The 17,463-nt window shown below is 42.9% G+C and overlaps 1 protein-coding gene across 3 annotated transcripts in view; it reads right to left on the reverse strand.

Annotated features, from left to right (window-relative positions):
• vps53 (VPS53 subunit of GARP complex) overlaps positions 1–16,728 on the reverse strand; it is an 87,531-nt gene extending 70,803 nt beyond the window's left edge. For all 3 annotated transcript variants that reach the window (XR_013964605.1, XM_080772264.1, XM_080772263.1), the window contains exons 1-4: positions 16,601–16,728; positions 15,401–15,481; positions 9,531–9,580; positions 7,299–7,365 (exon numbers count right to left, since the gene is read on the reverse strand). Coding sequence is in view for 2 of the 3 variants with exons in the window: in XM_080772264.1 (XP_080628390.1) it covers positions 7,299–7,365; positions 9,531–9,580; positions 15,401–15,481; positions 16,601–16,687 (285 nt within the window). In the remaining variant the exon portion in view is untranslated. The remainder of the gene's footprint in view (positions 1–7,298; positions 7,366–9,530; positions 9,581–15,400; positions 15,482–16,600) is intronic.
• Positions 16,729–17,463: the final 735 nt, after the last annotated feature.

The following is a 17,463-nucleotide window of genomic DNA, read 5'->3' on the forward strand; positions in this document are numbered from 1 at the left end:
TCAAGGACCCCCAAATTGACACTACTTAGCCTGTGGACCCCCATTTGAAAAGATATGCCAGGGACCCCCATAAGAGAAGACGTATACATTTAGACGTCTACATTTAAACGTATACATTTAGACGTATACATTTAGACGTATACATTTAGACAGTGTGCCCCCGAGTGCCTCCCCAGTGTCCCCCCGAGTGCCTACCCAGTGTGCCCCCCGAGTGCCTTCCCAGTGCCTCCCCAGTGTGCCCCTGAGTGCCTCCCCAGTGTCTCCCCAGTGCCTCCTCAGTGCCTGCCCAGTGTCCCCCCAGTGTCTCCACTAGCAATACAAGAGCAATAATACAAATTAATCTTAATGTATTAATCTTATTAATTAATTAATCAAATTAATTAATTAATCAAAATTGCGGCCTGTGCCCAGCACCATGCCAAAGCTTTTTCCTGCAGGAAACACTGCTTGTGGTTGTAAATATATTGTTATCCGTGTTGCGAGGATGAGGGGGTACCTGGAAAAATATCTACCCCAAAAGGGGTACCTGGTCCAAAAAAGTTTGGGAACACCTGCCCTAGGGGACACGGGGAGAACATGCAAACTCCACACAGAAAGGCCCTTTGGGCACTGATGGACGCGGAGGAGGAAACACGCCGCCAGCAGCACCCACAGCGTCCCGAGCGGGGAATCGAACCCAGGACCTTCTATAGCTGTGAGGCGACAGCCCTATCGACTGTGACACCGACGTGCCCCAAAGGGTTCATAATATTAGAGGCAGGAAACGTGTGCAGAAGGCTGAGTCAGTCTGGCTGGCTTCTTAACCCATTCTGAACGGGAACCCATTTTGGCGTTAGCGTCATGTTATGCTTTAGCTATTGAAAAATAGCAGATCTACAAGCTCGTAGCGCGCCACCGAGTGGCGCGCTACGAGCTTGTATAGGTCTGCTATTTTTGAAAAATCGAAGAGCGACTGACATTTTTAGAATCTGATCTCAGGTCAGAATGGGTTAATCAGACCAGTGTGTGTCCAGTGGAAACCTCGTATGAATCTGATCTCAGGTCAGAATGAGTTAAGCACTCGTTTCCTGCATTTAGCAGCGAGGGACCACTGCCCAGCGTGCGTCCTCTCCTCATGCACGAGATGCTATCTGTTCTCAAACATAAACACATACACGCACGCACAAATGCACGCACGCACGCACACACACACACACACACACACACACACGGTAACCCCCTCCAAAACAATAAACCACGTTCCATAGCACACGTAGGCCGTTAAGATAATTTCAGAAACAGGGGTGTGTGTAACTTCCCCTTTTACTGAAATTGACACACCGAGCGCCAAAAATAGCGGATCTTACAAGCTCTTGGAGATCTGAGAGATTTCCGGTGCATGACTCCGTATGTATAAACCCATTTTAGGGGGCAGGAACCACTTTTGGTGGAAAAATAGCTACGAGCTTGTAGGTCTGTCTTAATCGAAGAACGACTGACATAGAAACATAGCTTTTTTTCAGAAAGCCGTCAGGATGTAGAAGACTTTTTTTTTTTTTGAATCAGATCTCGGGTCAAAAAAAAAATGGGTCAAGAGAATTTTTGAAACAGGGGGTGAGAATAGCTTCCCCTTTTACTGAAATGAAAAAGGCACATTGAGCAAGCTCTTGAGCAAGATCTACAAGCTCTTGCAGATCTGCAATTTCCGGTGCATGACTCGGTGTGAATCAGGCATACTGTAAGCCCTGCTGTGTGACGGCCTCATATTAGCAGACTCATTCACGCCACAGTTGCGGCTGCTGCAGCTCCCAAAAGGCAGATGAAATTTAAAAAATATATTTTTTTAAATGTCTGTTTTTTTCTGAAAAACCTCATGTTTCTATATCAGTGGATCTCAATATTTCATGTCAAGGACCCCCAAAAATATGTGAAATTGGCCGCTGACCCCCACACACCCCCCCCCCCCCAGAATGTGTTGTTTCAGGGACCACCTCCTCCCATGAAGCAAAGATTTGAGTTAAAAATGTTCGCTCTTAAAGAGTATATTCAAAGCTGTGCGCCACATGTTCGTGATTTTTCTAAAATAGCAGACCTACAAGCTCGTAGTGCGCCACTCGGTGGCGCGCTATGAGCTTGTAGATCTGCTATTTTTCAATAGCTAAATTATAACAATGTTTAAAACAACAACATGGGTTTTAATGGTTAATGTTCATATTAATGTATTAATGTGTTTCCAATCTGGGAACCCATTTGGTTCAAATCTGTCTTGAGAGATTAGCGGGTTTTTTTAACCTTACAGTTTGGGACGCGAGGGACAGACATTCTGTCTCCGCAGTAAGCTACTGTAATAATAATAAGCTCAAACTAACTCATAAAATAAAATAAACGCACATAGCTGGAAGCAATGGGTCTGGGTTCCTCTCAAATTTGGGATTTACTTTTGATTCAGAATCAGAACAAAAAATGAAATTGTGTCATCGTTCAGAGGGGGAACATGTCTGGTGCCGTTCTTCTCATGTACAATCATAATACTGTTATTACTGTACTGACTGTACTAGTGCGGGATATAGTACAGTGTTGTTTTCCTCGACTAAAACTAAGACGGAAAATGTCCGTCGACTACCTATTTTCACTGACAAAAACAAATGGAAAATATACTGACAATTTCGTCGACAAATAAAAACTAGACTCAAATGTTAGGAAGGGACTATAGTGGACAAGAGATCCAGTATTCGTCATTTTACACTTGGTTGCATGCTGAAAATAGCTGACCCATTTAGGCCTGACCTAAATGGGTTAAAAAAAATAATCTAAATATTTTCACGATTTTTCAGAAACAGGGGGTGTGTAACTTCCCTTTTACTGAAATTGACACACCGAGCTCCATGCCGTGCGCCAAAAATAGCGGATCTTACAAGCTCTTGCAGATCTGCTATATTTCCGGTGCATGACTCAGTACTACAGTATAAACCCATTTTGGGGCAGGAACCACTTTTGGTGGAAAAACAGCTACGAGCATGTAGGTCTGCTATTTATTTATTTTTTAAATCGAAGAACGACTGACATAGAAACATAGCTTTTTTTCAGAAAGCCGTCAGGATGTAGAAGACTTTTTTTTTTTTTTAATCCGATCTCGGGTCAAAAAAAAAATGGGTCAAGAGAATTTTAGAAACAGGGGGTGAGAATAGCTTCCCCTTTTACTGAAATGAAAAAGGCACATTGAGCAAGCTCTTGAGCAAGATCTACAAGCTCTTGCAGATCTGCAATTTCCGGTGCATGACTCGGTGTGAATCAGGCATATACTGTAATAATAAGCTCAAACAAACTCATGAAATAAAAAAAACACGCACATAGCTGGAAGCAATGGGTTTGGGTTCCTCTCAAATTTGGGATTTACTTTTGATTCAGAATCAGAACAAAAAATGAAATTGTGTCATCGTTCAGAGGGGGAACATGTCTGGTGCCGTTCTTCTCATGTACAATCATAATACTGTTATTACTGTACTGACTGTACTAGTGCGGGATATAGTACAGTGTTGTTTTCCTCGACTAAAACTAAGACGGAAAATGTCCGTCGACTACCTATTTTCACTGACAAAAACAAATGGAAAATATACTGACAATTTCGTCGACCAATAAAAACTAGACTCAAATGTTAGGAAGGGACTAGTGGACAAGAGATCCAGTATTCGTCATTTTACACTTGGTTGCATGCTGAAAATAGCTGACCCATTTAGGCCTGACCTAAATGGGTTAAAAAAAATTCTAAATATTTTCACGATTTTTCAAAAATAGCAGACCTACAAGCTCGCACTTTTCAACCTATCTTCATATAATAGGTCCTCGCTAATAATCATGAAAAAAATGGCGCAATTTCTTTCTACTCGGTCTGTGTCTCATAGGAGGGCTGTGGTCAGTTCAGAAACCGTCTTCCAGTGACATCATCGATGGGGAATACAAGCTAATAGAAACTGCAGGCTTTCTAGTCCTGAAAAGTTGCAATGCGAAAATGGAAGCAGTCATTCTCACGATAATGAAAATCTAGACATTTTTGTAAAGAAATCTTGTTTAAAAAAAAGTCCGCCTAATGATGATGTCACTGGAAGACGGTTTCTAAACTGCCCACAGCCCTCTTATGAGACACAGACTGAGTAGAAAAGAATCGTGCCATTTTATCATGATTATTAGTGAGGACCTATTATTTGAAGATAGGTTGAAAAGTGTTGAAGTCGTCCTTTAAAACAAACTACGATGACTAAAACCAAGACTAAATATATTGACAATTTCGTCAGCAAATAAAAACGAGACTAAAATGTTAGGAATAGGAAGGGACTAGTGGACACTGAGATCCAGTATAGAAGTCATTTTACACTGAGCTCGTTGTGAGCTCGTTGTGAGCTCGTAGATCGGCTATTTATTTCAGTGTAAAAATCTGCCATTACGACGGCATCAAGGCCCGCCTAAAATACATTTCAGTCGACTAAATCAACTGTAGATTTAGTCGACTAAAAACTAGACCAACACTCAAATCATTTTTGAGGGGTCCTTGACATGAAATATTGAGTGATGTATAGGCCTAGACTAGAGACATGAGGTATTTCGGAACTGTCAGGATTTTAGAAGACATTTCTTTCAGGCCTAAATGGGTTAAAAAAAAAAGAAAAGTCCTCATTATTGAACGTCGGAGGTAAAATAAAATAAAAGTAATCAGCTGGCCAATGTATCGTCATTAGGAGCTAAATAACGGGTCCTATATTTACATGCCATGCGCGCAAGCTAGAGCAAACCCAGGTCAAACTAAACATTAGCCATGGTTTTGTTCTGGTATTTCTGTGGGGGGGGGGGAGACATTTATGTTCAACCAATTTAACTGGCAGTACAACACAGTCTGTTATTAAACCGTCCACTGCCCACACATTCCTCTGTGGGAACCGCCTGGCCACTATACTGAAGCACGCCTGGTGGTTGGGTTAGACTCCACCACAACAACAGACACTATACTGAAGCACGCCTGGTGGTTTGGGTTAGACTCCACAACAACAACAGACACTATACTGAAGCACGCCTGGTGGTTTGGGTTAGACTCCACCACAACAACAGACACTACTGAAGCACGCCTGGTGGTTTGGGTTAGACTCCACAACAACAACAGACACTATACTGAAGCACGCCTGGTGGTTTGGGTTAGACTCCACAACAACAACAGACACTATACTGAAGCACGCCTGGTGGTTTGGGTTAGACTCCACAACAACAACAGACACTATACTGAAGCACGCCTGGTGGTTTGGGTTAGACTCCACAACAACAACAGACACTATACTGAAGCACGCCTGGTGGTTTGGGTTAGACTCCACACAACAACAGACACTATACTGAAGCACGCCTGGTGGTTTGGGTTAGACTCCACCACAACAACAGACACTATACTGAAGCACGCCTGGTGGTTTGGGTTAGACTCCACAACAACAACAGACACTATACTGAAGCACGCCTGGCGGTTTGGGTTAGACTCCACACAACAACAGACACTACTGAAGCACGCCTGGTGGTGATTGGGTTAGACTCCACAACAACAACAGACACTATACTGAAGCACGCCTGGTGGTTTGGGTTAGACTCCACAACAACAACAGACACTATACTGAAGCACGCCTGGTGGTTTGGGTTAGACTCCACAACAACAGACCGAAACAATCTTTATTCATATATCTTTCTTTTTTTTTCCATATCTCTCCGTCCTATACAAGCTTAGTTTAACCCATTTTGGGGGGCGGGGACCCCTTTTGGTGTTATAGCATTACGTTGCGCTTTAGCTATTGAAAAATAGCAGATCTACAAGCTCGTCGCGCGCCACCGAGTGGCGTGCGACGAGCTTGTAGGTCTGCTATTTTTTGAAAAGTCGAAGAACGACTGACATATTATAGAAACATAGCTTTTTTCAGGAAAACTGTCAGGATGTAAAAGACCTTTTTTTTTAAAGAATCTGATCGCAGGTCCAAACGGGACATTTCTGCACACACCCTACACTCCGATCTCTATATGCAGGGTTTACCCTGGAGGGAGATGTTGTCACAGCGAGTGAGAGATAAGTTTATAAGTTTAGAGCATTAATGTCATGGCCCTGGTGGTGGTGGGGTGGAGCGGCCCGAAGGAGGTTATAGGATGTTTCTGCTTCCGAACAGTAGCAGACTGCAACAAACAGATAAAGGCCCCCCAACATGACTAGACCATTCTGACCCGAGATCAGATTCTAAACATGTCTTTCTACATCCTGACAGGCCCCACAGACTAGACCATTCTGACCCGAGATCAGATTCTAAACATGTCTTTCTACATCCTGACAGGCCCCACAGACTAGACCATTCTGACCCGAGATCAGATTCTAAACATGTCTTTCTACATCCTGACAGGCCCCACAGACTAGACACGCCGACGACAACTTGCACATAATCCGCGTGGCTCACACACACACGCACACACACACACACACACACACACACACACACACACACACACACACACACTAGCAGTAGGTCTGCTATTTTTTTTTAAATCGAAGAACGACTGACATAGAAACATAGCTTTTTCAAAGATTTGAGTTAAAAACGTTCGCTCTGAAAGAATATATATTCAAAGATTTTTCGCCACATTTTCACGATTTTTCAAAAATAGCAGATCTACAATCCTCCGCCTGGCCATGTTGTGCTTCAGGCAGTACTACTTGTTGTGAACCAGTAGTAGTGCTGTTACACACGCACGCATGCACGTACACACACACGCACGTACACACGCACGCACCAAGAACGGTGGTCCCTTATAGAGGGTATGTGCATGCTTAAAGTGAATATGGCACATCGGCATACTTTGCAACATGCAAAGTGAGTTTAACACATAGACTGTAAAAAATATGGACAAAGCGTTCCCCGGGTCTAACATGGACGTAAAATGAAGCCTGTAATTCTTTGCACTGTAAGTCGCCATATTTCTAGATCCGTTTGGGCCCAGCTGAGCCATTGGCTGGCTCCGTTTGGGCCCAGCTGGCCATTGGCTGGCCCAGACAACGAGGCGGGACTTCCCCCCCTTACTCTTGGTTGGTTTTTATTTTGACTGAACGGGGAGTGGCTCCCGTTCATAGACTGTAACGGTAGCCACGCCCCTCAGAACATACGCGACTTTATGGTAATTTCTTTAATAAATGGGACCATAATTTTCCAAAAAGAATAATATGACATGAGAAATTAGACTTTATTTAAACTAGTGACTGGAAGCAGAAAGTATTCATGACCATGTTTATTAAGGTAATACAGTCAGCTCACCTGTCTTCCATCCTGGCCCACGTTGGTCTGGCCTCTCACCACCGTCCTGATGTTGTCGTCCAGACGCCTGAGAGAGAGACACACAATCATTACTGTTCTGGTTCTGTTCTGGTTCTGTTCTGTCATGAGAGACACCACCACACACAATCATTACTGTTCTGGTTCTGTTCTGTTCTGGTTACTGTTCTGTTCTGTCCTGAGAGACACACAATCATTACTGTTCTGGTTCTGTTCTGTCCTGTCCTGTCCTGAGAGACACACAATCATTACTGTTCTGGTTCTGTTCTGTCCTGTCCTGAGAGACACACAATCATTACTGTTCTGGTTCTGTTCTGTCCTGTCCTGAGAGACACACAATCATTACTGCTCTGGTTCTGTTCTGTCCTGTCCTGAGAGACACACAATCATTACTTTTCTGGTTCTGTTCTGTCCTGTCCTGAGAGACACACAATCATTACTGTTCTGGTTCTGTTCTGTCCTGTCCTGAGAGACACACAATCATTACTGTTCTGGTTCTGTTCTGTCCTGTCCTGTCCTGAGAGACACACAATCATTACTGTTCTGGTTCTGTTCTGTCCTGTCCTGAGAGACACACAATCATTACTGTTCTGGTTCTGTTCTGTCCTGTCCTGAGAGACACACAATCATTACTGTTCTGGTTCTGTTCTGTCCTGTCCTGAGAGACACACAATCATTACTGTTCTGGTTCTGTTCTGTCCTGTCCTGAGAGACACACAATCATTACTGTTCTGGTTCTGTTCTGTCCTGTCCTGAGAGACACACAATCATTACTGCTCTGGTTCTGTTCTGTCCTGTCCTGTCCTGAGAGACACACAATCATTACTGTTCTGGTTCTGTTCTGTCCTGTCCTGAGAGACACACAATCATTACTGTTCTGGTTCTGTTCTGTCCTGTCCTGTCCTGAGAGACACACAATCATTACTGTTCTGGTTCTGTTCTGTCCTGTCCTGTCCTGAGAGACACACAATCATTACTGCTCTGGTTCTGTTCTGTCCTGTCCTGTCCTGAGAGACACACAATCATTACTGTTCTGGTTCTGTTCTGTCCTGTCCTGAGAGACACACAATCATTACTGTTCTGGTTCTGTTCTGTCCTGTCCTGAGAGACACACAATCATTACTGTTCTGGTTACTGTCCTGTCCTGTCCTGAGAGACACACAATCATTACTGTTCTGGTTCTGTTCTGTCCTGTCCTGAGAGACACACAATCATTACTGTTCTGGTTCTGTTCTGTCCTGTCCTGTCCTGAGAGACACACAATCATTACTGTTCTGGTTCTGTCCTGTCCTGAGAGACACATAATCATTACTGTTCTGGTTCTGTTCTGTCCTGTCCTGTCCTGAGAGACACACAATCATTACTGTTCTGGTTACTGTTCTGTCCTGTCCTGAGAGACACACAATCATTACTGTTCTGGTTCTGTTCTGTCCTGTCCTGAGAGACACACAATCATTACTGTTCTGGTTCTGTTCTGTCCTGTCCTGAGAGACACACAATCATTACTGCTCTGGTTCTGTTCTGTCCTGTCCTGAGAGACACACAATCATTACTGCTCTGGTTCTGTTCTGTCCTGTCCTGAGAGACACACAATCATTACTGCTCTGGTTCTGTTCTGTCCTGTCCTGAGAGACACACAATCATTACTGTTCTGGTTCTGTTCTGTCCTGTCCTGTCCTGAGAGACACACAATCATTACTGTTCTGGTTCTGTTCTGTTCTGTCCTGTCCTGAGAGACACACAATCATTACTGCTCTGGTTCTGTTCTGGTTCTGTTCTGTTCTGTCCTGAGAGACACCACCACACACAATCATTAGTTACTGCTCTGGTTCCCCCAAGGACCCCCCCCCCCCCCCCCCCCCCCACAAGAGAAGGTTTTTACGGCTCTAGCAGTCATTCTCAACCTGTTTAATTTCAAGTATTTAGGCTATACGGACCCCCCATTTAATGGCATTTCTATCTCTGGGACCCCCAATTTACCGTATATTGTAAAAAGCAATGTTATTTGAACTCTGAGAGTGTACAAATGGAACCCCATTAGGGTCCATTTGGTTCCAAACTTATCATTTAGCTGTGGGGCCCCTATAGGAACTCCCTCAGGTACCCCCTGGGGGTCCCCGCCTGATCGCACTTTGAGGACTATACTGCAATTGGCTGACCAATAATGGCCGTAACGGACGAGGGCCTCTATGACAGCCACCCAGATATACTCACCGAATCTTCATGCGGATCTTGCTCACCACGTCGTCGATATTAGCCAATGACTGAAGAGAAACACAAAGAGGAAGTCGGTGAGTGAACATCCCTTGACCCTGGCCTTGACCCCAACACACTTATGACCGACGAGTCGCGAGAATTATTGGCACTCTCAAACAAACGTAGTGCCGCTCGGCCCGGGGCAGTGCTGGGCACATGCATGCATATTATAAACCGTTTTTTGACGCGTTCAACATGAGTAATGTCTCCAGACCTCAAACTGCTGTCGGGTTCCCAATGTATTGAACATATAAAATAGGAATTACACCACGTTTTGTTTGATGCATATCAACATCAATGGTAAAAATGGTGTGATCTCTCTCCAGCGTGCTGCTGTGCTACCATACCTTCCAAAGTAACATCATCTGGCTGGCTACGCCTGTGCACCCCATCACTGTCCCATTGCTACGGCACCCCGCCCCTCAAGGTGACCTTCACTGACTGGCCCCCCCGGGTCAAACAAAGAATCCATTTCTAAAACACTCCTGACCACCTACAAAGCACTTAACCCATTTTGGGGCGGAAACCCCTTTTGGTGTTAGCGTCATGCTATGCTTTAGCATTTATACGAGCTTGTATGTAGGTCTGCTATTTTTGAAAAATCGAAGAACCACTGACATAGAAGCTTTGTCAGAAAACTGTCGGGATGTAGAAGACATTTATACAGAATCTGATCTCAGGTCAGAGCTTTTGTCTTTGCTGCCCCAACACCGTGGAATGCCCTCCCTATTGCTTCCCCTAGCTAACTCTTTTCACAGTTTATTTTATAGCTTTTTAGTGTTTATTTACTTTCCCTATAAATGAAGTTGTTTATATTTTGTCGTTACCTCTGCGTCTTTTGGTACTCAGAAAAAGCGCCATATAAGTTTGAGATATTCTAAGGTGAACTCCCTGCGGACAGAATGGCTCCTTCACACACATTGTTACATACTGTAGATACAGTACAGAATAGAATGAAATCAAGAAAATGCCAGCATATCATTATATGTCATTTGTAACGTGACATTTCTTGATTTCCTCCTGTATCTTCGAGCCTTGCACGGTGAAGGATTCACCGAGAGTGTGGATTCACAGTACAGAATAGACACATCAGACATTAGATACAGTACAGAATACACAGACATCAGTTAGTCTACACTAGTCTGTGAACCTTCTAGACCAGAGACCAATGATGAGTGCAACAAAAAGGTAAACACCGCCCTCTCCTGGAGTAATAAGTTATAGCACACCAACAGTACACTGCTCTTGCAGTATAAGCCTCGACAACCTTGCAGGCACACATGCAAAGGCTAAAATATGTCATTTAGAATGCATACTATGTAGACAATTATATAGTGTTTACTCATAGTTTCATTGCAGTTGACTATTTCTATGTATTTTATTTTATGTATTACCACGTTGTTGTTCTTGCTTACTGGAAATCGCTCTGGAATCTGGATTAAGAGCGTCTGCTAAATATGGTTTGAATGGGTTCATTTAAGCGGCTGTTTGTGCCATGCAATGAGTACAGCCGCTCGGAACAGGAACATTGTGCAGCCAGCCAGTAATAAAGCAACGTTTATTTCTAAATTAGGTAGATTTTTCACAGAATAAAAGCATCGACCTGCACGATTGCGTCAGGGAATGAATAGCCTTGTTTGTTTGTTTGTTGTTTGATTGTTTATTCGTCATACTGTAAGGAGTCTAAGGACCATAGCAAGGCATACCCAAGGAACCCCTTTTGGTGTTAGCATTATGTTATGCTTTAGCTATTGAAAAATAGCAGATCTACAAGCTCATATAGAGCTTGTAGGTCTGTTATTTTTGGAAAATCGAAGAACCACTGACACAGAAACATAGCTTTGTCAGAAAACTGTCGGGATGTAGAAGACATTTTTAGAATCTGATCTCAGTGTCAAAATGGGTTTCTTTGTCACCGTTTTCACCAGTATAACCCATTCTGACCGGGAACCCGTTTTGGTGTTAGCATCATGTTATGCTTTAGCTATTGAAAAATAGCAGATCTACAAGCTCATAGCGCGCCACCGAGTGGCGCGCTACGAGCTTGTAGGTCTGCTATTTTTGAAAAAAAATCGAAGAACGACTGACATTTTTAGAATCTGATCTCAGGTCAGAATGGGTTAATCAGACCAGTGTGTGTCCAGTGGAAACCTCGTATGAATCTGATCTCAGGTCAGAATGGGATAATGGAGTTAGTGTTTTATGGCCTTGCTCTCTGCTCTGTAGGAGGCCAGCACTGCAGTCTATATGATAAATTGTAAATGGTAAATGGTGCATTCATATAGCCGCGCCTTTATCCAAGGCGCTTTACATAGACCCACCCATTCTCATACACAGATGGCGGCGGAAACCATGCAAGGCACCAACCTGCACATCAGGAGCAATTAGGGGTTCTGGCATAAAAATGTGGGTATTTTTTGACCGCACAGCCACAGAAACAGCGTGTGTGCGTAGTACTGCGTGCGTGCGTCCAGAGACAATAATCTTGCAAACCGCTTATCTGATCTGATCAGTGAAAACGTCTTCTTGCGATAATTAGACTGATAATTAGCACCAATGTCTTGTGAATACTGACTCCTTTGATTATGTTACAAAAAAAAAAAGAGCGTTAAGAATCATGTATAAAGAAGATTTCAGAGCACACACCAATAGGCTTTTTATGTTATCAGGTATTTTGAAAATCATGGATTTGGTTGAATTACGAACATTATTGGTGGTGTTCAGAGCGATAAACAGATCATTACCAACACAGTTACAGAAGTTGTTTGTGTTTAGCTCAGAGGATGAGGACCATAGAAGAAGACATGATTTTAAAAAATCTGTTCGCTCGGACTACACTAAAACAAATGTGCACTTCTGTTACAGGTATCCACACTTTTCCTGGACTGTGTGTGCTCCAGTTCCTGTCGATTTGATCCAATGAAAGCCAATGAAACTGGTCAGATGACCAATGATATCCAATGAAATCAACAGGAACTGGAGCACACACAGCCCAGGAAAAGTGTGGATAAAGTTATGGAATTCACAAAACCAGGAGTTGAAGAGTTGTACAACAGTGTTTCAGTTTAAGAAAGTGTTTAAAAAGGATAAAAATATGAATTGGAAGGTTAGATATAAGTGTTATTTTGTTCCCTCAGCGTTGTTGAGCTCTATGTTCTTTGTTGTTTTTATTTCTTTTTTATTTGATGTAACCATGGTGATATATAAAATGTATGGTTGGTAGAAGCATCAATTCGATGTTTTTTTTTAAAGATAGGGGCTCCTTTTCTCCTCCTTCTCTTTTCTGCTATGGAATATGTAAAAAGAAATAACAAAGTACAAAGTAAAATGAATATAATCATGTAAAACCATAACTGAAATGAAATAAATAAATATGAAATATGAAATGAAATACTGCCAGTAGACGAGGACCCCCACGAGGGATGCATACTTAGTTTAGACTATAATCATTGGTTAGACATGGGTTAAGGTTAGGTTTAGGTGTGCTGCCCCGTGGGAGGTTAGGTTTAGACTAGTCATTGGTTAGACATGGGTTAAGGTTAGGTTTAGGAGGTGTGCTGCCCCGTGGGAGGTTAGGTTTAGACTAGTCATTGGTTAGACATGGGTTAAGGTTAGGTTTAGGTGTGCTGCCCCGTGGGAGGTTATGTTTAGACTAGTCATTGGTTAGACATGGGTTAAGGTTAGGTTTAGGTGTGCTGCCCCGTGGGAGGTTAGGGTTAGGGTGAGGGTTTAGACTAGTCATTGGTTAGACATGGGTTAAGGTTAGGTGTAGGTGTGCTGCCCCGTGGGAGGTTAGGTTTAGGGTGAGGGTTTGAGATAGGTTGTAGTTGTAGGACTAATGACTGGTCTAACCAAATGACTAATCTAAACTAAGTACCGTCTAAACCAGGAGTAACCAACCAGGGGGAACCTTTCAAGTCGATCCCGAAGTGTCAGACTGACGGGCAGCCAGACATCACAGCAGAATGTCGTTCGCAAAAAAGAGCAGATCTACAAGCTAACAACGTGTAGAGGCTCGATGCATTTTAGCTTGAAGATCTGTTCCCCTTGCTTCCACCGCACCGCCCTCGGCCCTCCCCCTTTTAGCACTCTGTGCTCATGTGCTGCTGTGTCCTGTGTGTCTGTTGTTCCCTCGCACTGTCGCAGGCAGCACACAGCGTCAGAGTGAACGCAGCATGATGGCGTCCCCGACACGTTGAATACTAAACTTATTTGTAAAGTTCGAACGCCAACTTTTAACCAAACGTGGGAGAAACACTGTGCACGGCTGCACGCACAAATAAAGAGTGCACTCGCGCACGCACATGACGGATTATTATCGATCAAAACAACCCTTAGCGTCGTTTACAAAAGCATGTGTTGCACAGCATGAATATCACTATGACAAAGTGTCAAAATGTTAGTTGAAGATTCTAACTATTGGAACAAGAAAGCCACAGTTTTGAAGGAAGTGCATGGGTCCTAGACAGGGCTTGACGCTTAGCTCATGGATGCATGGATGATAGACAGACTATCCGTTTTATCCTGCTGTTCTATCATGGGATATTCGATGCAGGGCAAGATGCTCGATTGAGAATTAAATTGTAACATTCTCCTTGGCTTTGACTACTTCAGACAGAACATCTGACACACAGCTACAGTAGACTATTCATTTACTAAGCTGGTAATTTACTCGGCTGCTTACCGTTGCTCGTTAAGCAGGTCACACAATGGATATGGACCACTGATATTTATCCAGCCAGGTCGGTGATTACTTATCATTCATGCTGTGCAACACATGCTTTTGTAAGCGACGCTAAGGATTGTTTTGATCGATAATAATCCGTCATGTGCGTGCGCGAGTGCACTCTTTATTTGTGCGTGCAGCCGTGCAGTGTTTCTCCCACGTTTGGTTAAAAGTTGGCGTTCGAACTTTACAAATAAGTTTAGTATTCAACGTGTCGGGGACGCTATCATGAACTCGTATGACTGACTCACATCTTAATGACACCCTCAGACTGGCAATCACTAAATATGAACCAGATTTCAAAATTTGTATTTCTGTCCTAATATTTTTTATTTCTAATACATTTGTCTTAATATTATTTGACATTCATAATATAACTTACTATAAGTATTTATTCTAATTTAAGCTTTACTCTTTGTGTGGATGTGTGCACATGCATTGAGCCTGTTAGAAATAGCAAAGAAACGAGTGTTTTTTCTAACACGTTTTAGTGGTAGATCTTGGCTTACAATTGGGAATAAAATGGTCTCTTGGGCTTGAAAAGGTTGGTTACCACTGGTCTAAACTAAGTACTGCACCCGACCAAGGAAACACATCCATGTTTTAAATGTTTAACTTACATTTTTATATTGTAAGTGAATGAAACATTGCCCAACTGGAGTCATAAGCATCATATAGGTTTGGACATGCAAGGTAGGGATTGATTAATAGATTTATTTTTAAATCAAATTATCAATGTTTATAATTGACTCAATGTTGTTAAATTAATTCCCTGCGGCCCTAATAGTAATCTGTCAAAGTCAAGCCAAAGTCATACGATTTGTCACACACGTTACCGCAGTGAAATTTGTTCTCCGCATTAGACCCATCTCCTGGAGCGGTTGAGCTGCAGCCGTGCCGCGCTCGGGAATCATTTGATTAGTAGATTTGACCCCCCCCCAATCCAACCCTTTGATTCTGAGTGTCAAGCCAGGGAGGCATTGGGTCCCATTTGTACAGTCTTTGGTATGACCCGGCCCGGGGATCGAACCCCCGACCTCCCAGTTTCAGGGCGGACACTCTAACCACAACAAGGCCACTGTCTGGCAATCTGATCTCATACCTGTTCAGTGGGGAACAGTGTGTTGATGTATTCCACAGCATTAAAATCTGCTCTGTCCAGTGGATCTTGACTGGGGAAAACCTGTAGTCCCAGAGAGAGAGAGAGAGAGAGAGAGAGAGAGAGAAGCCCAGTTAGGAATCATTGTTCGCGGCCTGAAACATTTGGGAACCTTTGTATCATAATTATATTTTGTGTTGATATGGCACAAAATATTCAATCAAGAAAATGTAAACATGGCACTCATTAAGGTGGTTGCACAGTGCACACAAACGCCGCTAAATGATAAATGGTGCATTTATATAGCGCCTTTATCCAAGGCGCTTTACATAGATTGTGCATTCATTTACATTCACCCACACGTCGGCGGAAACCATGCAAGGCACCAACCTGCACATCAGGAGCAATCAGGGGTTCAGAGTCTTGCTCAAGGACACTTCGACACCAACTCTGGGGGAGCCCACAGGGTTCAAACTGGCAACCTTGCGGTTACCATCCAGCCACTGACTCTACCCCTGACTGAGCCACCACTGCCCTAAGCCAATGCCTTTACTTTAATACATAAGTATTGGTAAGTAAGTACGTTTTGGGTATTGTTATATTGGTAGCTGTGTGTTGGTCTGAATTCTTATTCCGCACCTGTGCATTACTCCCAACATCCTTGATCGATTGAAATGGATATAAAACAGTTTGTAGAACAAGCAACATGAAAGCACAGTTCAATACAAGGTCTGCTGAGAGAATGAAAGAAAACCCCCAAGAAATCACTAGAGGCTAATTGTTTCCATTGGGGTTCTCCATGTTCAATTCATCAGAATATACATGTATGACATAGGCTAAACATACAGTACTTGTACTATGCAATACAGACAGTACTGCACTACCACAGTAGCTGTTCCCTCAGTAGCTCAAGCTACAGAATGAGCGTATAGGGTCTGAGGGAACATATTGGGGCTAATTGTGAAGCAGTTTTATATAGCGTTACGTCACCAACAGCAGCTATTACTATAGTTGTGTCGTTTTATGACGGGGATAGTGTAATGTAGTCCAATCTACAGCTGTACAGTAGCGTGACGTTAACATAGTGTCGGTGGATTTGCAATAACATCAACTGGTCTGTCTGTTTTTTTTTAGCCAACCTGCTAACTATAACTGGCATGATAACTGAAATGTAACTGGTCCCTCAGACATATAGTCAGATACCTGTTCAATGGCCAGCTGCACCTCTGGAGTCAGATGCAGGATAGCCTCCAGATCCTCGGCTAGTTCCAATTCCTCCTCCTCCATCATCTTCACAACAAAACGACTGACTCCACTCACTGAGTGGCTCCACTTCCTGGTGAGGTGGCTTCTGGGATGGCAGATGACGTTATGCCCCCCGCAAAGAAACGGTACGTGCGCCACCCGGTGGTTGAAATGCTGCATTAAATGTTTAATACAGGTTTTTTTGGGGTTTTTTTTTTAATTCATGATTGAAATTTGTATTAGCTGTTTGCAGAATTACAGTACATTTCAAGCACAACTCAAAACAAAGACTGTTAACTGTGAGTGGACGACCCAATAAAGCACTACACTTGTGTACAAGAGGGTCCACCTTGTTCAATTCATCAAAACATTTAGAGAAATAGACTCTTCTATATAGCCAAAGAACAGAACAGGAATTCATCATAAAGGAGGTAAAAAGGGAAAAGAAACATATAGTGAGGGGGAAAGGGGGTGGGTGGTGGGGCGTAATACAGTATTGTTCTTTTTATCTATTTGTAGTGGTGGAATTTTTTTCAATTGTTCAATATATCAATGCAGTATAAAAACGGCAACATACTACTAAATACTACATACAATTAGAAGTCCGGAATTCAACATTTACTTGAGCAGTACAAAATGATTGGCTTGAAAATGTACGTAAAAGTAGGCTACTCATTATGCAGAATATGTCCCATAATAAGTTTTCAAATACCCTATTGTGATGTGCTGAATTACTGAATATAAGACTACGCTTTTTTAAATTATTTATTATTGGTGACTATAGACTATTTGACATGATTCAATGTTCTTTTTTTTAGTCA

Source organism: Protomyctophum bolini (genome assembly GCF_963924005.1).
Source record: "Protomyctophum bolini genome assembly, chromosome: 9".
Taxonomy (NCBI): Eukaryota; Metazoa; Chordata; class Actinopteri; order Myctophiformes; family Myctophidae; genus Protomyctophum; species Protomyctophum bolini.